The sequence below is a fragment of the Tenrec ecaudatus genome, chromosome 16 (genome assembly GCF_050624435.1).
Source record: "Tenrec ecaudatus isolate mTenEca1 chromosome 16, mTenEca1.hap1, whole genome shotgun sequence".
Classification (NCBI taxonomy): domain Eukaryota; kingdom Metazoa; phylum Chordata; class Mammalia; order Afrosoricida; family Tenrecidae; genus Tenrec; species Tenrec ecaudatus.
In genome coordinates, this window is record NC_134545.1 from 17,582,940 (window position 1) to 17,605,645 (window position 22,706).

The window sequence follows — 22,706 nt, forward strand, 5'->3', positions numbered from 1 at the left end:
TCCTTTCCCCAGTGACGCTGCTGGTGGTTTCGAACTGCCAGCCTTGCAATTAGCAGCCCAACAAGTAACCCCTACACTACTGGGGTTGCTCCCTGGGAGAAAGACAAGGCTTTCTACTTCCATAAAGAGGTGCCGTCTCAGAAACCCACAGGGCCAGTTTTGCCCTGTCCTATAGAGTCTCTGGAAGTCAGAATTGACCCAGTAGGAGTGCACGTGGTTGTGTTTGTGTTTTGCTTTACGTCTCTCCTGGTGGCGAGTTGGTTGGATGGAAGAGCACATAGTTTAGGGCAGTGGTGGGCAACAGCCAGCCGTCTAAGGCCCAGGCGGTCCTCAATGCCAGCCACCAGCACAGACCCTGCCGAAGACAACCCGTTGCAGCTATCACACAAGAGGCGAGTTCATTACGTGTTTGCCCAAATACAGCGGTCTACATTTTAAGTTGATCGTTGGAGATGGCCCTCGCACGACTTTACCAATATCCATTTGACCCCCGGCAGAATCATGGCTCCCGAGTCCCGGTAGGAGAGAGGGGAGGTGTGTTCTTGGCCGTCAGTGGACCGTAAAGGTAGTTGGATGTGGTGACTTGGGAGAGCTAATCCTTTTGTGGCCGTGGTCACAGACCTGATTGCAGCTCCACAGTAGAGCTGCAGAAGGTAACAGCCAGGCCTTTCTTCCGTGGTCCCTTTGAGTGGGCTCGAACCACCAGCCTTTCAGCTAGTGGCTTTGTGCGTGGCCATTTGCACCACCCAGGACTACTGGTAAGAAGTGGAGGGGGCAGGGGGCTCCATGCTCCGCTTTGCCCCCACCCCCTTCTGCCGATAATTAAAGGTTTCCTTGTTCCTGACACTCAGGGAGCCATCTCTGACTCACCCGAAGCAGGTCGGACCTTGCTGAGTCACAAGGACTGGCTCTTCTTGGCTGCTCACTCGCCTGCCCTCTTCTTGGCTGTCCCAGAAAGATACTGTCCGTCACCCTCACACCTGCCCCCACCTTCCCGGCTGCGCCCGCCGCCTCACTTCCCAATCCCCTGTGCCCTGACCTCAGTTTACCTCCCCTAGATCGCCTCCATATTCTGCCTTCACTTTACAAGGCTGGTGTCTTCCCCTCCCACCTTCTGCTTTTCAACCTCCCTGGCCCCCAGCTTCATACTCCAGGTCCATGGCTTCTAGGAGCCACTTCCCTTTCCTGAGAGACCCTCATGGTCGGCTAAGCACTCGCTCCCACCCGAGCCAGAGAACACGTGTAGGCCGGCATGCTTCTCTCTGGGGCAGGCGTTACACCTGTCTCCTGCCCCCGGGCAGGTGTGCTTCTCTCATCCCAAGCTGAAGCCGCTCCCCTTCACGGCAGGGCCTTAGCTACAAGCCACCTGTGTCGGCTGGAACCCTGGAGGTCTAGTGGGTCAGTGCTGGGCTGCTAACAGCGGGCAAGGTTGGCAGTTTGAACCCCCGCAGCCACGTATTCTGAGAAAGAAGAGACTGCCTGCTCCTGTAAAGATTGACCCGGGGCCGGTTCTGTTCTGCCCTGGAGGGTCTCGGTGAGTCAGAATCCATGCAGTGGCAGTGAGTTTGGTTTGGAGCACTCAGCTCGCTTGTAATTCTACATACAGCATAGGTTCCTCAATGTACTTGGCTGACAGCCGTCTTCTCAGAGAACAGAATTACTCGGCGTGCCACCCACCCCACCTCACCCCGGTGATGAGAAACGTTTGTGCTGTAGCCCATCATTCACGATAAAGCCTCCTGGGTCTTTTCAGCATCCCCAGGGGGCGCTGTTGCGCACTTTGAACCAAAAAAACCATGCTCACTGCCCCAAGTCCATTCTGACTCAGACACAGGGAGAACTGCCCGAGTAGGTTTCTGAGCCTGTAACTATTTTTTTTAATTTTATATATATATATATATAGAGAGAGAGAGAGAGAGAGAGACACTATTAGGAGAGTAGAAAGCCTCATCTTTCTCCCAAGGAGCACCAGAGGGATTTGAACTGATGACTTTGTAATTAGCAGCCCACTGTGTAACAACTGCATTACCAGGGCTCATTGGGCAGCACCACTCTGGAGTAAAGAGCACACTTGTGTCAGGAATAGAGGCATCCCCGGGGTAGTGTCAACCCAGTGGTCAGATGGTCAGTGGTTCAAATCCACTCGGGCACCTTGGGTCAAAGACCTGGTGACCTGTCTCCTCCGAAAGGGCACAGCCTTTGGAAACGCTCTGGAGCAGTTGCACTCTGTGCCCCTGGGGTCGCCATGGGTCGGAGTCGACCGGAAGCAGCACGTTTTGAAAAACAGGCATCCAATTAGCAGTAGGGTAGAGGGAGGAGGGTGAGCTCGGGGTCCCGCTGTGTACACATAACTATGGCACCCCTGAGCGCCTCGGGTTTTCTTACCTGTCACACAGAGAACTCTGCTGCCACCACTGGTGGGAATTTGTGTCAGACTCCCAGCCACAGGCAGGCAGGCACGTGAGGGGCTGACTGTGTGCCGTCTCCACGGGGCACTGCTCACAGGCAGGTTGATTCACTGCCTCAAAGAGTCTGCGGGGTCATCCCCACTGTGTCACAGGGAGCCTGAGCCCAAGAGAGCACCCCACGGGGGCCCCAGGACTTGGGGCCGCCAGCAGACATGACCCAGTGATGGATGTTCCCACAGGAGCAAATGAGAAGGCATGCTGGGCTGGCTCCCTGTTGGGATCCCAGAAGTTTCTGCTGAGGCCTTCTGGGAACTGCCTGCAGGACAGGCCCCCTCAGGCCCAGAACAAGGGGGATGATGATGAACAGGGAGCGGGAGAGCCCTGCCTCCCACACCCCGCCCCCCCCCCCCCCCCCCGTTGGAAGCCTGGCTGCTCAGCCTGTGGGAACTGCTGAGCAGATGGCCCCGCTGGCAGCCGCTCCTGGCTCCCTTGCCATCCTGGGAGCCGCCCCAGCCTGGCATGCCAATGTGGTTGTGTGCCAGGCCAGGCACTGGAGAGATGATAGGGCCCTGTTCTCCCCAGGGGGTGGCCCAGGAGCCAAGAGGACTGTTTCGTTTGGTTACATTCTTGTTCACCCCTGCCCGGCATCTCCAAGTCGGGTGCATGAGCTTGTCCGTGGACGTGGCATTCGGTTTTCGTCTATCCGGATGCTCGCTCGTGCAGGTGTGGTCAGGGGTTCCTTTACCCCTCCCCCCTTCCCCTTGCCGCCTGCAGCTGCAGCCCTGTGTCACCAGCTCTCCCTGCAGCCCCCTGAGGTGGCTGATGCTTGGGTGTGGTGCCCTGTCCCCCATCAAGGTGAGGCAAGCAGGTGGCAAGTGGCCCCCCCATGATCATTCAGTGCCCCTTCTTTTGATGCCGCCCAGAGTTCGTCTCTACCCTTCTGAGTCGTTTTCTCTTTCTCTCTCGTTTAATCATTTTTCCACATGAAAATACCTACTGTGCAACTAAATGTTGAAATCTTTATTTTAAAAAATTATTTGGTTTATATCTATTATTCATTTTTTAATTCATTCTTTTATTGGGGGGCTCCTACAAATCTTATGACAATCCACCATTCTGTTGTATTAAGCACACTTGCACCTATGTTGCCATCAACATTTCCAAAACATCATTTTCTTTCCTTCCTTCCTTCCTTCCTTCCTTCCTTCCTTCCTTCCTTCCTTCCTTCCTTCCTTCCTTCCTTCCTTTCGCCCTTGGTATCAGGTATCAGCTCCTCTTTTTCCCCCTCCCTCCCCCAACTTGTGAGTCCTTGATCAGTGACTATATATTACTGTTGTTATTTCATGTCTCACACTGTCCGCTGTCTCCCTGCGCCCACCTTTCATGTTGAAATCTTTAGATGAACCGGATGCTACACCAGCTGCCCTCTTGGGTTGGGGTGTGACTCCCTCATGGAACCCAGAAGCTGTGCTGTCCAATTTTGTGGGGCCTCAGTGGCATAGTGGTTATGAGTTAGGCTACGATATAAAAGGTCAGCAGTTTGAAACCATCAGCCGCGTTGAGGGAGAAAGACGGGGCTTTCTACTCCCGTAAAGAGTTACCAATGGCAAAAACTCACAGATGCAGTGTTACCCTGCCCTATAGGGTTGCTCTGAGTCGGCATCGACTCAATGGTAGTGAGTTGAGTTTAGAACCACGCACCTCTCTGTTAGCAGCCAAGCGTCGGCCTGGCAGTGCCCCCAGGGCTCCTGTGTGGTTTGGGCATGGTGTTTTCTTGGGCTGGTGTCTTCGACTTGTGGTACCACAGGAATGTCCATCGCCGACAGGACCAGCCCCAGAGTTTGCAGAGTCCTGGGCAAGTAAACCATTGTTGGAAAAATCTTTAGCACTTCAAGATGCAGCCACAGAACACAAAACCAGGTGCTGGGTGAGCCTTCAGAGCGCAGGACCCGGGGCCCTGCGCCTGCCCGCTAGACTGTGAGCCACTCTTAGGACTGGTCCTTCCCTCTTCTCCACCCCCACGGCACCTGGCGTGCTCCCGAAGGGCCTTCCCGATAACGTAAACTTGCAGACCTCGGGGCCTGTTGTACCAGTGAGCTGCTCCTCTGTAGCCAAACCCAGGTGTCCTTCTGGCTACGCGGTTGGGCCATGTTATCTGTTTATCTTTTACGTAATCTTGCACTTCAGGTAGACGTTTACACCTGAGGGCCCCCCTTTAACAGGTTTTCAACACGTCTGCTCTCTGTGACCTTGGTTACGTGTTCCACAATGTGTCTGCCTTCCGATCACTTCCTTGCTGCCTGTCCCCCCTTCCCAGGCGTTCCCTCCCCCTGCCCCTCCTTGGGCGCTGATCTCTGTTTCAGACTCAGCATTGGCCAGGTGGGGTCATGCGATCTAAGGGACATTTACTAGTAAAATCAGAGTTTGGCTTCGTTGTGGTTGAGGAGAAACTCTTGACCTCTTTTTCTTTAACCAAAACGCCCGAAACCAAGGACAACCAAGAATAGACAAGTTCCCTTCAAGGCGATCCGGTTGGAACTTAATTAAAGCACGATGAAGGTTCGCTGAGGGTGGGCTGTGTGGGTTCATTACATGAATGGCTGGACTTTCCGCGTTTGGAGGAGCCCTGTGGCGGAGGGGTTCCAAATAGTGGGCTGATCTGAAAGGTCAGCAGTTCGAAACTACTTGTCGCTCCCTGGGAGGAAGTTTCGGCTTTCTACTCCCCTAAAGAGTTACAGTCCTGGAAACTCACAGGGCCCGTTCTTCCGTGTCCTGAAAGGCCCCTGTGAGTTGGCATTGACTCCGTGGCGGTGATTTTGGTGCGGGGATTGCAGACCAACAAACAGAACCAAACTCCCTGCCTCCAAGTCGATTCCGACTTAGCGCCCCTAGAGGACAGGGTGAAACCACCCCTGTTTCCCAGCATGCCCATGTCTTTGGGGGCAGACAGCCTCATCTTTCTCTCACAGAGCGGCTGGCGAGCTCGAACCACTGATCCGATGGATAGCAGCCCAGTGCCAGTGCGTCACCCAGTGAGCCACCAGGGAGTGACTCAGGAAACCCGGCTTTTGTGCCGGGGTGCACCATCTGCTGTGTGACTTTAGGCAAGTCCCTTCACCCCTCTGGTCTGGTTTCCTCCTAGGGTAAGAAGATAGGATTGGGCTGTGGTTCCCACACTCGAGGTTGTGGCTCTTTAGAGCCATCAGTCTTAGTCCTGTGTTTCTCTGGTGCCTCTGACCCCTTGCTGTAGATTCATGACCTACCACTAGCAGTGAGAGCAGGCCTGGCGTGTGTGGGGGGGCAGTGGAAGGGGGCGTAATCCGGCCGTCAGGCTCAGGGCCTGACACTGAGGCAGAAGACTGCTGACCTTGGAGAGGGCGTGGCCTCTGACTCAGGCCCTCCTCCTCTGAGGCTCGGTGGAGTCAGCCCGGCCGGCAGAGTCACGCTGTCCAGAAAGGGAGAGCTCCTGCCTTTAGAGCTTGTCCCTGGCATCAGCCGTACTGCTCAGATGCCCGCACTTGGACAGCCTCTTAGGAATGAATTCCTGAGACGACGAGACCATCCAAACAGGCCGTTCAGCTTCCAGGAAGGCCGAAAATGAGAAAACAGAATTAGCTCAGACACCGACGGGGAGCCGTGTTTGGGGTAGGCTGAGGTTGGGGGCTTGGTGAGGGTCAGTGATGGTTCCCCAGGCCCTGATGACCGCGTTGATACAAGCCCCCTGTTCACCTGTCTCACCCTGCACGAGCGGGTGGGTGCATGGGTGGGGTGGGATGGGAGGGTCAGGGCCAGGCCTCCTTGCTCAGTGCTGTGTTGAGGAAGAGAGGCTCCTCTCCTGAGCACCGTGTCTTGTCCCTGGCCTCTAGCTGCCCAGCACTCCGCCGGCCCCAGAGCTCAGTGGCAGACCAGACTGTGACGATCCAGTGTTTCCTGTGACTGATTCCCAGAGGTAGCCCATCAGGCCTCTTTTCCCCTTTGTCCGTCCCGAGGAGCCTGGTGGTGGTGCAGTGGTTATGCGTTCGGCTGCTGATTGCCAGGTCAGCAATTTCTCCAAGGGAGAAAGATGGGCTTTCTACTCTTGTAAAGAGTTGAGAGCTCAGAAAGCCACAAGGGCAGTTCTACTCTAGGGTCACTGAGTCGAAATGCACCCAATGGCAGTGGGTTTGGTTTTGGAACGTGCGTATGCGTTGGGATCCATGCTGCGTCATAAGAAGGGCCTTGCCCTCAGGTTCAGTTGTCTCCCGTACCTCATCCTTCAGGATGGGTAACATTTCTAGAGAACAATCAAACTTTAAACTCGGAGTCTGGGACATGGAGAAAGCGAAGGAAAGAAGCTGCTGTATGGGAGTGCAAAGGAGCCCTTGTCCCATAGCACCCTGGTTACTCATTGAGCTGCCGGCACATGGGCAGCTGTTCGCACTCACCAGCTACTCCTCAGTAGAAAGGTGAGGCTTCTCCTCTGCCCTGTTGGGCGACTGTGAATCAAAATCAATTTGATGGCAGTGGGGCACCTGGGCATCACGCTGGTCCCGTTACCAGAGCTTGGCTACATGTCTGCCTTGGAGCATCCTAGCAGTCAAAGTAAAGAGGGAAACAGGATCCACTGCTAGATTCACGAAGTCTGCAAAATGCAGCCAGGCCTGTCCTCTGAAGAACTCCTCCCCTGAGTGGTCACACAGGAAGCCCGTGTGGCGGCTGAAGAAGCCAGTCATCTCAAGCTGGGCCCTGAGGCCCACAGGGAGAGCCAGTCCTGGGGCCCTCGCTGGTGTTTGTAGGGTTCAAAGGTGAAGTCAGCACACGCACTTGGTGCCCGTGCTGCCGGCTGCAGGATGCTGAATCACATCCTGGCATTGTGACTCCTTGCTCTGCTCGCCCCTCCCACTGGAAGGGCCACCCGTGGGCAGCTCAGCCCCCATTCTCCACCCCCACCACTTTTCCCAGAGTGTGGTCCTCAAACAGAACAGGAAATGCTGCAATGAGGGCCTGTGGACACACACAGACCCCCAGGGGCCTGGGGGGTGTTGGGGGGCAGCGAGTTTCCCACCTCATCAGACAGGCTTCCTGCTTCCCTTCTGGAAAACCCAGAGAGGAAAATGCCCCGGAGGCCGGGAAAAGGTCACGGTGGGAAGGGAAACGAGGACCGGGGGCGGACTGGACGGAGAAGGCGTGAAACAGCACCAGCGACAGTGCCCTGGTGACATCTCTCAGCAAAGCTTTCTTGTGACCTCTCCATCCAGGAGAGTTTGAGTAGTGTTGTCCCAAGATTTGATGAAGTGGGATTTTTAGAAGATGGAGATGCACACACACATCCAGAAAGCCAAACCCGCTACCAGTGAGTCGATTCTGACTCATAGCAACCCTGTGTCAGGTCTCCAAGACTGTGAATCTATGGAAGTGGATAGATTCCTCTTTCGGTCTCAAAGCAGCTAGTGGGTTGGAACCACCGACCTTGTGGTTAACTGTGCAACACTTAACCAGCAGTGCCACCAAGGCTCCTTTGTATAGGTTAAAATAAAAACTCAAGTCAATTCCGACTCCTAACAACCCTATAAAAACAGGATAAAATGGCCGGTGTGGGTTTACAAGGCTGTCACTCCGTACGGGAGTAGAAAACCTCATCTTTGTTCTGCAGAGCGGCTGGTGGTTTGAAACCGCTGGCCGTGGAGCGAGCAGTCCCAAGCATAACCCACTACATTGACAGTCCGCATAGAGGAGGACAGCGGGATCTGTTTACTTAGAACCCACTCTGTCAGGCGCAGAGGGACATGGGGCAGTGAGTCGGTCCCATCAAGGGCAAAGATCATCAAGATCTTCGGGGCACAGATCGCATCCCTACCCCCCACTAATAGCAAGTGTGGCGGGGAATGCAGGCTGGAGCCTTCCCACTTTCCAGAGGACAGGTGGCCTTGGACAGGTGACTTAAACTCCAGGCTTCAGTTTGCTCCTCTGCAGCGAGAGAGGGAAAGCCATGGCTGCGGTGACCCTAGAGCCCTGGTGGCGTAGTGAGTAACACCTGGGGCTGCTATCTACAAGGTCAGCAGTTCAAATCCACCAGCCGCTCCTCCTCAGGAGAAAGACGAGGCAGTCTATTCCCGTTGGGGGTTAAGTCTCGGAAACCCACAGGGGCAGTTCTATCCGGCCCTATAGGACACTGCTCCTCCTCTGTCTCCACCTGTAGGAAAGCCCACATACGGGGTCACCACAACATGAGGAAGTGGATTAAAGGGTCGAGGCATTAGGCAGGCTGAGAACCACTGCTGTAGATCAGGGGGGTCAAGCTGGCAGCCTGCGGACCGCATGCCCCCCCCAAGGCAATTTTTTGTGGCCCGCGATGCTCTGAAGTAAAATGAAAATAGAAAAAAAATGGTATGGATAAAATAGCACTTAGCAGAGATCGAGGCAATCCTGGACACACCATTCCCTCGTTAGCCCTTTAACTACTGAAGACGAGTATACAGGTGGCCCAGTACCCTTCCTGGGGGCCTGTGGACGTGTATAAAGGCGCTGAGTCAGTTCCGGCGACGTTTGTAAGCGATGTGTCTGCCACTCTCAGTGTCACGTCATGTAAACAGATCCCAGTAGCGAAAAGGTTAATTAAAAAGAGCACTCTGGGTGGTGCTGTTATGAATCACACCTAGCGGCAGCACCAGTGAACATTTTAGAGGGAAGCCATTCCGACTATGCACCACGTTTGTCAGCTGTCCAACATTTTGTGTTTCTATTAGTTACTTTGTTATATTTCCCGGTCACAACATAAGAGGCAAGTGAAAACTAGTAGGAGGAAAGCTACTGGCATTGTGGCTCCAGGAGAGCGCGGGCAAGTTTCCAGTAAAAAAGAATAATTTTAGATTTATAAATACATTAAAAAATATTTAAATAAAAGCAGTTATATAGTGTTTTAATTGTCCTCTCCATATTCCTGAATCCTCACTTCAAAATAATAAATTTAACAAAATTTGTCAATGTGATGCGCGGCCCGCGTGAACCTTGCCTGTTGCACCACATGGCCTGCTTTGTAATTGAGTTTGACCCCCCTGCTCTGGATGATGGATTTTAAGCGAGCGAAACAAAGTGACAGGACGGTTCCAGCGGCTCTGCCCCCCACAAGCCCTGCTTCCAGTGCTCAGTAAGCACATGTGGCTAATGATCTCCACATGGGACCCAGCCTGGGAGCCGGACACACGGTGTGGGACTGGGCATGACAAAGGGACAGGGCCACCCAACCGGTGAAAGGGCGGTGAATCTGATGGCACTGGCTCTCCCCTCCGTGGACCGGGTGCCCAAGGGGACCACCAAGAAACAATCATCAAGTTCGTCCCGGCTTCCCAGAGCCCCTCGCTTGCCGACTCACGTGTGCAGACGATGGGGCCAAGCTTGTTTGTTATTTGCGTGCGGGAGAGGCTGCGTAGCCTGTTCAAGAATGCCTCTTCCCCTCTGAAATAGTTGTGGGCATTCCTTCTGTCTGAGACAAGCTCACGCCTCCTTGCCAAACAGGGCATGCCCCAGCAAATTCAGAGTTTGCAAGGAGCCCCTTTCCTCAGCAGAGGCCCTGTGGAGCCAGAATTCCCGTTCTCAGTGCTGTGCCACAATTTGAGAGGGCCTGTGGGCGGGCCCGAGTGTCCTCAGGGTGGCGTGTTTTCTTAGCCACTGAACACGGTGCCTGAAACAAGGCTCAGAATGGAGAGCAAGTTTCCGCCGCAGCCACGGTAGCTCTGACTTCGGAGCAAGAGTTCAAGTGAGAGGAGAACCATGGAAAGAATTCTCTGGCACTGTCTGAGCACTCAGGTCTTCAGTCTTCTGTGTTGTCGGTTGCTGCATGGTGCGGGGCAGGAGGCAGGGCATGTGTGGCAGGCTGGCTTCAACTTGGGTTACCCACGCACAGCGGACCCAAATACCAGCCTCCCGAGGCCGGCTTCGGATCAGACCATCACTAACCCTGGAACCGCCACTGGGCTGGTTTTCAAAAGCAAGTTGCCAGGCCTTGCTTCCTAGTCTGTTTCCATCTGGAAGCTCTGCTGAAACCTCAGGCAACAAGCAGGCCTCCACTGACAGACAGGCCATGACCATACGCCCACTGAGCTGGCTGGACATCGATCCTGCACCGCTGCCTTGTCTGCTCAGAGGCAGACTGTATTCTTCAAGAGCAGGGCTGTCAGGTAGACATGTCCCTGCAGAGCTCTCTCTGTTCAGTCTGCTGCTGCTACCTCTGTTAAGGGAGTCAATTCCAGGGCTCCAGAAAGAATGGATTCTCCGAACATTTGAAATTCTTCTGCAAATCTCCCCCCTTTTGGTCGTGCATCCATCTTTTTACAGACGAGCGTTAACGTAGCCCTGATCCGTGATCTGACAGTAGCACAGAACGCCACTCTCTGCAGGTATTTGGCTATTTGAACGATCCAACTGAACTTTGTGAGTTGGTGTCAGAACCTAGATCTCACCGCCCAGCGACAGAACCCAGGCTGCACACCTCGATGCAGAACCACAGAAGGAGCCTGGTCCAAACACGGCTGCGCCTGGAGATTCTGTTTCACAAGCTCTGGACCAGCTCCCACCCTTGGTGACGTGAAGAGCCGAATCGCAGGACCGGGGGAATCGCACAGCCAGGTATAGCCACCTGGTCAACCAAAACCAAGCCCACTGCCGGCAAGGCGGGTTCTGCTGGTAGGCGCCCCACGGGATGGAGTAGAACTAGCCCCAGGCCCTGGGGTTTCCAAGGCTGTCCATCTTTACAGAAGCAGACTGCCTTGGCGTCCTGCAGAGCGCGCCCCCCTTCTCAGCCCGTGGTCTTCCTGGGGGTGAGAAAATAACACCCAACTCACAGCCATCCAGCCAGTGCTGACTCAACGACCGCGTGTGGTTTCCGAGACTGTAACTGTTTACGAGACTAGAAAGCCCAGTCTTTCTCCCGAGGAGAGCTGCTGGCGGTTTCAAACCGCGGACCCTGCGGGCCGTAGCCCAATGTGTAACCACGACACCAGCCCCCAAACAGCTTGGTTAGCGGTGCGGCTCGCAGGATGAGCGCCTCTTTGTAGCCCCACTCTGTCGCCAAGGGCCAGCGTGTCCTGCCCCCCGGCCACAATGACGGCAGTGGCAGCTAAGGTGACGATGGAGGGTCCCCCAGCCCTTCGGATTGCCCCCGGGGGTAGTGGGTGAACACTGGCGCTGAGTCTTCCTGGTCCTGCGCATTCTCATTCTTGTGCCCAGTGCGTGGGCAGTTGGGAAGAAAGAAGGCTTGAGAACAGGGCCCCCCGCAGCTGCCTTGCTGTCAGCTTTGGCAGGATTAGGGCTCCGGACTCCACTATGGACAAATAGGGTCAGAATTCCAGCCGTTGGCAGTGTGGGCAGTGGTAGGCATGCATCTGCCTTCACTCACCACCAGTGAGTCAGTTCTGACATGTAATACCCAGATAGGGCCGGGTAGACTGCATCTGTGTGTTTCAGAAGCCAGAAATCTTCACGGAAGCACAACGTCTCATCTTGCTCCCACGGTGCGGCTGGTGGATTCAAGCCCCCGGCCTGGCGGTTGGCAGCCTAACGTGCGTGTAACACACAACATCAGCAGGGCTCCATCGGCGTGAGTCGAGCCCACTCTATTATAGATGCAAAGCTGCAAGTTTCTCCAATTGCAACGGACAATAAATAGCTGGAGCGCATTTCTCATCCAGTCGCTCCGTGGGGTTTCGTTGGTTCGTTAGGAGCGAGGGAAGCTTCCAGACATGAACCTCGCCGTGTGCCTCCTCGGGGCTGCCTGTGCTCATGGAAGGCTCCAGAACCCTGTGATGCCCTCTCTTGCCTCGTGCACGTGAGCAGGAGGTCATCCCTTGGGCGGCCAGTCTACCCTGCCGTGCAGTGAGAGCGAGTCCTTGCCTTAGTTGATGTCCCAGTTGGGCTGAGACGCAGGACACGCACAGGCAGCTTCCAACTGGCTCCATCCAAGCGGCTTTAGAAGCAAACCCTTCAGGACCTGGGCTTATTTTACTTGCACAGCCCGGGCTGCCCCAGCCCTTGGCCCCTCTCTGGTGTGGCACCCCTTGACCCGGGACGTCCGGTTTACCTCCCTGAGTAACTAGTAGCACAACCGAAGAATTTCTAGAGCAGCCAAGTGTTTTGCACATGGCGGACAGCTGATGGCATCCACTGTTCAAGCCGCCACTGCTGCTGCATACATGCATACACAAACACACACGCACACCCCACTGGGTGAATGGACAATGGTTCGGGAGACATTGCAACTGTCCCGCACATGGATGCGGCCGAGTAGGGTCGCAGTGGTTAGCGTGTTGCTCCATGTTTGTTGGCCAGCAGTCTTCCCTTGTTGCTACATGTCCCCCCCATGACCTGCGCCCGAGCCCATGGGGAAGCCTGTGGGAGGGGAGCCCGTGGGAGCCCAGTGGCTAGAGGATGCCCAGCTGCTCTGCGCCCTCTGAATGGCCCTCTTTCATCAGGATGTGCTGTGACGGGGACATTTTCAAGCCAGAACATCAGGGGACAAGAAGGGCTCCACAAGGGCCTCCGGCTTCCTGGCCAGGAGCACCAGCTTCCCGCTGCTCTCTGCAGAGCCCCTGCCATCGCCCCACCGCTCCCCGCCTCCCCTCCCCCTGCAGGGACCGGAAGGCTGGGGCCTCAGGGCCAGCGGGAAGCAGCTAGCAGTGGTGCTAAGGAGATGGACAGAGCCTTCTCGATTTCCCTGACTTCCTGCTTCCTCCTCCAGCCCGCTCAGGACTCCTGCCCGCCGGAGGTCTCCAGCCCGTTCTTAGGTATCGCCACCTCTGGGTTTCTGTCTTCCCCGCCGCCGTCTGTGGGGCTTCTGGGCGCCCCTCCGGTTTCTCTTCTGTCCTGAGTTCTGTTGTCTCGGGCACTGATTGAGGTTTCCAACTGCCTTCCATGCTTTCTGGAAACTTTCATCTTGGGTCATCGTCCCGAAACGGTCAGGGTTCAGAGCCCAAGTACGTGTGTGTCTTGTAGAGCTAAATCGTGAGTTATGCACTAAGCCGCTCTATGGGAGAAAGGTGAGGCTTTATATTGCTGTAATGAGCTGTGGTCTCAGAACCCACAGGGGCAGGCCTGCCCTGTCCTATAGGGTCATTATGAGCCGGCATCGGCTCCTGGTGGCAGTTAGTTTGGTTTGGGGGTTCAGTATCTCAGTCCCAAGGAGCCCAGGTGACTTAGTAGTTACCTGTTAGCCTGTGAACCACAAGGTCAGCAGTTTGAAACCACCAGCCACTCCTCAGGGGGAAGAGGAGGCTTTCTACTCCCATAGTTACATTCTTAGAAACCTACAGGGCAGTTCTGCCCTGTCCTATGGGGGTAGAACTACGGGGTGGAATTGCCTCGGCGACAGTCCTGGGTGTAGGTTTGGGGAGGGTGGTTTGTGTTTCCTTGCTCTGAGCCCCTAAGATCTGCTGCATGGGATAGAGGGCGGGCATGCGTGCCCACTGAGCTAGATCCTTGCAGGACTGCCTTGACCCAGGCTGATGAGTCAGGGTTCCCATGGCGGGGAGCATGTCTGAGTCAGACAGACAGAGGGCACATGGGGCGCCGTGCCTGCAGGCAGCTCAGCCTGGAAGCCGGGAAGCAGTGTCACCCAGATTCTCTGAATCCCTTGTTTGCTTAAATCCTGTGACCACCTCCCCTCCCCACCCCACCCCCCAGGAATCTCAGTGCCAAGTCATCTGTGTAGCCGCTCCTCCCCTGCATATCCGCTTGTGCACCTCCCCAGGCTGATCTTACAGCCAGGAGGATAACCGCGCTATGGGGCTTCCCTGCAGGCTCTTACTCTTGCTATGAGCTCTCTTCTTAGCAGAGCCGAGGCCAAGTGCCCCAGCCCCTCTGGCGCCTATCACTCTCAGCGCCTGAATCACCAGGGACCCACTGGCCTTGGAAGAATCCCACCTCCTCTTGGGCATGGTGCCCTTTCTCCCGAAGAAAGTGTGAGGGGAGCCTAGGGAAATGGTCTCTGAAATTCCCAAGGATGAGGTCGCCCCCAGCCGCCGCTGTGGTGGGTGGCTGCTTCCAGAGCAATCGATCGGGTGTCTGGTCAGTAAAGAGTGGCTTCGCCATTTAAAAAACCAAACAAAAACAGGACAAAAGAGTTCCGTGTTGCTTGGAACAGATTTGCTCTGCGGCTTCCACCCACCAGCTATTGTCTTATATTGCCGCTGTGGGCGGTTGGAGTTCCTGGTGTGCATGTACCTCCGATCCGGTGGCCTAGTGGTGAAGCCTTGGGCTGCTCACTGCAAGGTCAGCAGTTTGAAATCACCAGCCTCTCTAAGAGAAAGACGAGGCTTTCTACTTCCGGCAAGAGTTGCGGTCTCGGAAACCCACGGGGCGGTTCTGCCCTGCCTCTAGGCTGGCTGGGAGTCGGCATCCACAGCAGTGCATTTGGTTCTGGCCTTTGGTGTCGAAGTAGGACGCAGTGTAAAGCCAAGGGGTTTTGAAGACCATGTGGGTGTGGAAGGTGACAGGAGTGGAGGGTGACAAGCCCTCGTGATGGGAAGGGCGAGGTGCGAGGTGAAGCTGTGACCTGCGGGGCGGAGACAGCCTGCCCCACGGATGGAGGGAGGACAAGATGAAGTAGCAATGGGAATAATGTTATGGTTGGGGTTAACCACCACGTGAGGGACTGTATGAAAGGGTCGCGGCGTGAGGAAGGCTGAGAACCGCTGCTGTAAAGGTGTGCAGCCTCAGAAATGCTGGGGTACAGGATCACAGGGAGTCAGCATTGACTCCATGGCGGTGGGCTTTTCGGTTTTTCAGCTAATCCTATAGGGAGGTTTTCCTTCTGAACACTGGTATTTGACTTGGTCGGTTGCTCAAGAAGGAATTCATGGTTTTTATAATTTTCTGTAACGTAAACTCAGGAGCCCTGGTGGTGCAGCAGTTTATGCATCCCGCTGCGAACTGTCGGGTCAGCAGTTTGAAACTTACCAGCTGCTCTGCAGGAGAAAGAGGAGGCTGTCTGCTCCGTCAAGCTTGGGAAGCCCGCGGAGCAGTTCTGCTCTGCCCTGCAGGGGTCGCTGTGAGTTGGAATGGACCCGGTGGCAGTGAGTTTTTGAGATAACTTGAACGGTAAGGTTTCTTGGAAATGGGAAAAGTCGCGCATGGTGTGTTACTGTACTTCGTGCCGTTAGGCAAAAACAAAGCAAAACAAACTCACCACTGTCAAGTCCGTTCTGACTCACTGTGCCCCTGTACGGCAAGTCCCCTGGGTTTCCAAGACTAACTCTTTTGGGGGGGGGGGTTAGAAAGCCTCGTCTTTCTCCCTTGGAGCAGGCTGGTGGTTTCAAACTGCTGACCTTGTGATTAGCAGCCCAACGTGTAACCACTCCACCACCAGGGCTTGGTCAACACGAAGTACCGGGGAAATGAATGTCCAGCTGTAAAAGGGGAATAATCACAGCTGGTTCAGCAAAGCGCCCCTGTTGATATTCTGATCCAGCTTAGGGCTGGTTTTCAGAGTTGAGAATATTCTCTAAAATCGTTGGTAGTCATTAATAACTGACTATCTTTGATACTATTTCATTTTCAACTTAAGCTGAAGTGGTGTTTTTTTACCCCCTTGACAGACAGATCATGAAAGCAAGATTTTTTTTTTTAATTGTCATTTACCAAATGTGCTAGGTGAAAGACAGACGCCATTGCCAGTTAGAATAACGAAGGCCAAAAGATTGGTCCTGCCAACCGGGTGACACCCTGAACCCCCTCTCCAGGCTCTGCAGGAACCCTGGACACAGCCACACGGTTGAATCTCAGGCGGTGGCCTTCATTAACACACAGAGTAGCTGAAAATCTTGTTCATCAAGGTGCCCCGGTGGCACTGTGCTTTAAGCATTCAGCTGCTGTTCAAACCCACCGGCCACTCCAAGGGAGCAAGTTGAGGCTCTGGTCCCATAAAGCCTCCCAGCCTCGGAGACCCACAGGGGTCCCATCCTGCAGGGTGGACACGCACCAGAATCAACTCCAAGGCAGTGGCTTGTCTGGTTAGGTTTGGTTTTGCATTTCATCAAGGGAACGCAGCAACAACTCGAAAAGTCAGGGGCTTTCTGGTGGCAGGGAGGCTGGGAAATCTCCCAGACTTGGGCCCCAAGATCTTCTTTAACCCTTCAACCAAGGCTGTGTGTGACCTGAAGCCTTTAGCCGCACTGCACTTGAGCTTCACGGGAGCATTGACCTTGGCTGTGGTGCATTTTAAAAGAAATGCAAGTGGGTGTTAGGAATCAGAATCAATTCGTTGGCAGTGAGGTTTTGGGGGGACTGGGTGGAATCGACACACGCAGTGCAGAAGGTTAGAAAGGAAACCCGGGGAGCGGGGGCTTCATCCCAGTGGGAGAGGAGCGGGATGCAGTGTAGCATGGTGCGGGCCATCGCACAGCTTGAGGGATCCTTCCGGTGTCCCTGCACTGCCCGCCAAGAGTCTGCCAGACTGGTGTATGTCTGGGGTGGGGGTCTATTTTCAACAGCAGAAATAAAATAAATTACTGAAGAGGAAAAAAAACAAAAAGAACTGCGTGCCAAGCATAGGCCAAAGCACTTTGTAAAATTTAATCAACAAACCATACAAAAGCTCTTGGGGAAACACGTCGGGAACAAAGCCCCACGTGAGAGGGGGAGGTTTTTTTCCAACAGTTTTATGGGCACATAATTCACATATCATACAATGGAACAGTTCAATGGTCCCATGACATCTGGGGGGGTTGTACAATCGCCACCACATCTACCTTAGTCTCCACCCCATCCCCCCACCCCATGGCTAACTCGCCTTTAAAATGAGTTATGTGATGACAATCAGTCCCAGTGCTCCCTCCCCCTCCTGCCTGCATTTTCTACTCCAGAAATCCCTCTGCCTCCTTATCGCACACCCCCCACCCCTGCATTCCCTCCAACACCTTGTATCAGTTATTATCCTGATACATCCATTCTTCCTGTGCTTCACAGCTGGGAAACCCAACTGAAAACAGGGAAAGACAAATCTCACTAAGGTGTGCAGGATAAGATCATGTTAGTATACAGGGAAAAATGCAAGTGATGCGTAAGACAGAGAAGATTCCCCCTCCCCACAGCCCCCATCAGCGTTCAAAAATCCAGGGAAGACATTTCTGTCACGAGCCAGCTAAGAGACACTTGAACCAATAGTGATTCCGGTCCTGTCGATAGGGAAGTCAGCTGGCCTGGTACTGAGTTCGATCTCAAATCATCAAGATGACAGTCAGGCTCTTCGGGACTCTTGCCTGTGGCTCAAGCGGATCTGCCAGCAGCTGGGTCGGGCTGGACACTCTGCAGATGGGTTTTGGGCTCCCACTGTCCTCCATAGCCTTCCCCAAATTGGCTGTCCATACTTTTAGCTCCACCAACTTTCTCTTCACCACCTTCGGATTTTGCAGTTGTCACCTTTGGATCACACAAGCTGGTATGCTTCTTTTGTGTGGACTTAGTTGACTCCTCGTTTACCTGGCTGCCTGTGTGAATCCAAGCCTTTAAGACCCCATTCCAATTGATAGTCAGGCACCATCAGCTCTCCTCACCACACTGTGCTGTAGCACCCTGATCTTCAGTGATTGTTTCATGAAGGTGAGTATCAAGCAGGGCCATGATGTAAGAACTAAATGTTATTCAGCTGGAATTAGGATTTAACGCGAGCCCAGAACTCTCTCCTGGATCTATGTGTTTGGGTTGTTTGTTTGTTTTTTTATTTGCTGTAACCTAGAAATCAATATATATGTCACATCATTCCATGGTCCAGTCATGTCAAACATAATTCTTCCATAATCAGTGTCCAGACATACCTTGCCTTCCTGGGATTCCTGACATTATCTCCTTATCTCTCCCCCCCCCCCTATATCCCGAGAGGAGGCGGTTTCAAAGTTGCTCTCCTTGTGGAAGACTCACTAGGGCTCTGGGAGAATCGGGACTGAACTGTCGCGGTCTTAGTAGAAGCTTGATTTCGGCCAGGAGCCCTGGTGGCCCAACAAGCGAGCGCTCCCCAGCTCACTGATAGACTGACAGTTCGAATCGACCCAATGACCGCATAGGAGAAGCCCGGCTCCTGCAGTTGACCGCCAAGAAGACCGTTGGGAGCTGTGTTCACTGTCATCAGTGGTCCCCCATCAACACCACTGCACTGCAGCATGCACGCTCCCCTGCAAGCCGTGTAGCAAGGGTTTGGGCCCAGATAGGGCATGGAGTGATTGTTACAACCATTCCGTCCGTGTCCTTTGCCTTTTCCAAACCACCGATGTGTGCACCCTACCCGCCTCTCTCCCTTTGCAGCACGTCCTGCCGGTTAGCCAAACTCCAAACTGAGCCCTGGTTGTGTTCTTCTTTGCAGCTTAAGCGAGAGCTTTTTCATGGTGAAAGGAGCGGCCCTCTTCCTACAGCAGGGGAACAGCCCTCAAGGCCAGCCGAGCCTTCAGCACGTCCACAAGCATGCAGGTGAGGCCCGCACCATCGGTGCAAAGAGCCCTCGGGTGCAGTCGGTTCCGCTCTGGGCTGCTCACTGCAAGCAGGAGAAAGGAGGCTTTCGAGTCCCAGGACGAGTCACCGCTTCAGAAACCCACAGGGGTGGTTCTAGCATGCCCTTGAGGGTCATCCTGAGTCGGAGTCCACTTGATGGCAGAGAGTTTAGGGAGTTTGTCATCCGTGCAGCCAGGACCCCTGGTGGCCTAATGGGTTCCACATTGGGCTGCTACTCATAAGGTCAGCAGTTCGAAACCACCGGCCGCTCCTTGGGAGAAAGCAGAGGCTTTCTACTCCCATAGTTACAGTCTCAGAAATCCACGGGGGCAGTTCTGCCCTGTCCTGATGAGTCGGAATTGACTCGAGGGCAGCGGTGTTTGGGAGTTTGCTGTCAGGAAGCAGGGGGAGGTCTGCTGTTGGTGGTGAGCAGCCTCTGCCAACTCTCTCACCGGCGAGAAGAAACCGTGGCAGCTGGAAGGGGGGCGGGGAAGGGAGGGGGAATGTGGCGCAGGTGCCTTCTAGGTGGTGCCGGGAGCTAGCGAGCCTTTTGACAGTCACCTGTCTGGCTGTGAAAACGTCCTGTACTTGCTGTACCAGTGGCCTGCAGATTTCAAGTGACAGGCTGACCTTTTGAACCTAACCCAGTCCAGGGATTGTCTCAGTTCTCCCAGCGCTTAGAAACCTTCCACTTGAGGAATTTTTTTGACGGGCCTTTGGAATGACATGCCCAGTGGGTGGGGATCTTTCCTTTTTTCCTGGTGGATTTGGTTTTGGGACAAAGTAGTAAAACGTCTCCAACAGACCATCCATTCAGGTCACAAAGCAACCAAATCTGAAAGGCTGGTAAAATCGCAGGGCGGGTTTTCCAGGCAGCTTGCAGAGAGGAAGCTGAAAAGCAATTGCCCACCAGTGAATCCTGGGGAAAGATGGTCCCAGTGGGGGCAGGGGGAGCGTTTGAGTCCTTGTAGGCCTAAAGGGTAGCCACAGGCAGAACCAGCCAGCTGTGGGTTCTGTCCCCTTGCCACCTGAGACCTTGTCAAAGTTGTGGCATTTCGTGGAGACCCCCAGAGGCCTCCCTGACAACCTGGGACGCTGTCAATCAAAGTCTCTGGCCTTTCTCCACGGCCCTCAACGCCAGTCTCCCCTGGGTCCCTGCCTTGAAAAACGGTGGGTGAGCAGCTTTTAAAGCCTGGTGTGTTGCTCCAACAGGTGACCTGCCCCAGCACCTTCAAGTCATGATCAACCTCCTGCGCTGCGAAGACAGGATCAAGCTGGTGAGTAGAGGTGGAGTCTAGCTCCCCCCGGGGAATCACTCATGAACAACGGGGGAGGGAGAGGGCGGGGGCAGTTCTCCCCAGTTGTCCCCCTAACTTGTGACCCAGAGGACCGGCCCAGAAGCATGGTAAGCCTCCCTCGGGCCAGCTTCTCACGTCCACACCTGGAACAGAACAGAACGAAGCTTGCCATCCTCACAGTGGTTGGTAATGGGGCGACATTCTGTTACCGTTTTGTAGGGATCTGTAGCATTTCATTTGGCCCGGTTGAGGTGTCAAAGTCTGGAAGCTGCCCTGCTGGTGTTTGAAAAACCCGGGGCCCAGCTTCCAAGCAGGCCTGGGAAGGAGTGTGGGCGATCTCTCCGTTAGCTGGAGCTAGATTAACTCACTTAACCCCACTGCCATGAAGTCAGTGCAGACTCATAGCCCCTGTGGGTTTCTGAGGCTGTACATCTTTACAGGAGCAGAAAGCCTCATCCTTTTCCCATGGAGCGGCTGGTGGATTTGAACTGCTGGCCTGACAGTTAATGGTCACTGCCACCAGGGCTCCATGAGACTCTCCACTGACTGCCTCGCATTTGGTCACTAGCCCAGTGCGGTCCCTGGTCCCAGGGTTGAAATGAGACATGGCTATTGCCGGCAAGAATGCCCCCTGGCACCTGAGCCCACAGGGGAAAGGTCACACGCAGAAGCTGGTGACCGTGGTGTGGCGAGGGACGTGGGGCACCTCCTGGAAGCGCTGACCCCGAGGTGCCCTTTCCGGCCAGGCCGTGCGTTTAGAGAGCGCCTGGATGGACCGCATCCGGTACATGGTGGTGGTGTACAGCAGCGGGCGCCAGGACACTGAGGAGAACATCCTGCTGGGAGTGGACTTTTCCAGTAAGGAAAGGTGAGTCTGACGGGCCCACCAAAGACACCACAAGCAGGTGGCTGGGAAGCAGGGTTAGGGAACGTCCACGTGGGGCCCTCAAAATCCTCAACACCAGCTCACATCCCAGGCCTCCCCCAAGAGCAGCAGTCCTGGCCATTACATTCGGGGGGAGTTTATGAAGCGTTCGACCAGCATGCCCCGAGAATCTTCCTGTAAGTATCCATCCAAATGGCCCCAGGCAGCAAAAATGTCCCCACCCCTGCTTTAAAGACCGGACATCTATTTTCTCACAATTCAGAAGACATCCCCCCCTCATTGCCATCAAGCCGATGCCCACTCACCGTGACCCTACAGGTCGGGTCTACTTGGTCGTCTTGAGCTTGGTGACAGGGCAGGTTACATGTTGGGCTGCTAACCTTTAAGTCAGCCGTTCAAAACCACCTGCCACACCGATAGAGCAAGATGAGGCCGTCTGTTTCCATAAAGATCAGTGATCTCAGAAACCCACAGGGACAGCTCTGCTCTGTCCCGCAGGGTCCCTACGAATTGGAATTGACTCAGTGGAAGTGCTTTGTTTCATTTTGTGCTTTGTCTTCTCGCACCGCCCTCTGATGCTTGCTTAGCTCTTCGACGTCATTGCTTCCATTTGCCTCAGTGACGCCACGACTACAGAAGCTTTCGGGGTCTCTTCTGACATGCTCTTTGATCCTTTCTTTCTAATGGCCTTTTGCTTCACGCGTGGTGTCCTTGAAGCCATCCCACACCTGGTCAGGTCTTGGATCATTGCTGGCCAGTGCGTCAGATCTGTTCCCGTGACGTTCTCTAAATTCAGGCGCGACATTCCCACGGTTTTATTTGGACTCTCGTGGACTCACCTTCATTTTCATCATCTTCAACCCGAGCTTGCCTGTGAGCAATTGATGGTCTGTTCCCCTGTGGGCCCCTGGCCTCGTCTCGTCCGCTGACACGTAGGTTTGCCCTCGTCTCTTTTCCCGCAGATACAGCCAGTTAGATTCCTGGGTGCTCCCTGCGGCAGAGCCCACCGGTATCGTCGGGTCTGTGTTGTTGGGAAAAGGATATTGGCCAAGGAAACCTTGGCCTTGCAAAAATCACGTGATCCCCAGCTCTGTTTCTGATCACCAAGTCCCCCTATTTCCCAACTGCCAGTGCTGCTTGGTTCCCAAAGGCCAGCCTCTCTCTTAACGCGTCTTGATAGCATGCTCGGTCAATTTCAAGACAGAAGAAGCTGGCACACGTCTTCGGTTTCCTCGTCGCTCACTGTGGTGGCAGGCATGTCGATTTGATTAATGGTTGTATTAACTGGACTTCACTGTTGGTGTAGAGAGGGTCCTGCACGTCCGGGGGCAGATCTCCAAAGGGGCATTGTGACCAGGAAAGCTTTATACTGCAGACTCTGCTGCGTGTGTGAAATGAGGCTGCGTGGCTCAGCTCCTCTTGGGTAAATCGGCCTGTATGCCGTCACTGCCAAACCTGGATGTGTTGAAACTCCATTAAAGTGAGCCCCTTTCATCCCCCATTCGTTTGCCTGCGCGTCCAAGCGGCATACACTACATTTGTATTCCCCGTGGACGAGGCATTGGACGTGGCCCGGGTACGTCAGGCACCCGCAGTACACAATGTCTTGACTTCAGAGAGCCTGGAAGCCGATTAAGGAAGACAGCTGTGACCACTGGGCTCTTG

The 22,706-nt window shown here is 54.5% G+C and overlaps 1 protein-coding gene across 4 annotated transcripts in view; it reads left to right on the plus strand.

Annotated features, from left to right (window-relative positions):
- The window catches only part of SSH1 (slingshot protein phosphatase 1), a 59,727-nt gene that overhangs the window by 11,623 nt on the left and 25,398 nt on the right, over window positions 1-22,706 (plus strand). For 2 of the 4 annotated variants that reach the window (XM_075534443.1, XM_075534444.1), the window contains exons 3-5: window positions 18,733-18,836; window positions 20,070-20,134; window positions 20,902-21,023. In XM_075534443.1, the coding sequence (XP_075390558.1) occupies window positions 18,733-18,836; window positions 20,070-20,134; window positions 20,902-21,023 (291 nt within the window). Of the gene's footprint in view, window positions 1-5,829; window positions 6,054-12,764; window positions 13,166-18,732; window positions 18,837-20,069; window positions 20,135-20,901; window positions 21,024-22,706 lie in introns of those variants that run through there. The other 2 variants (XM_075534445.1, XM_075534446.1) reach the window with 2 other exon arrangements.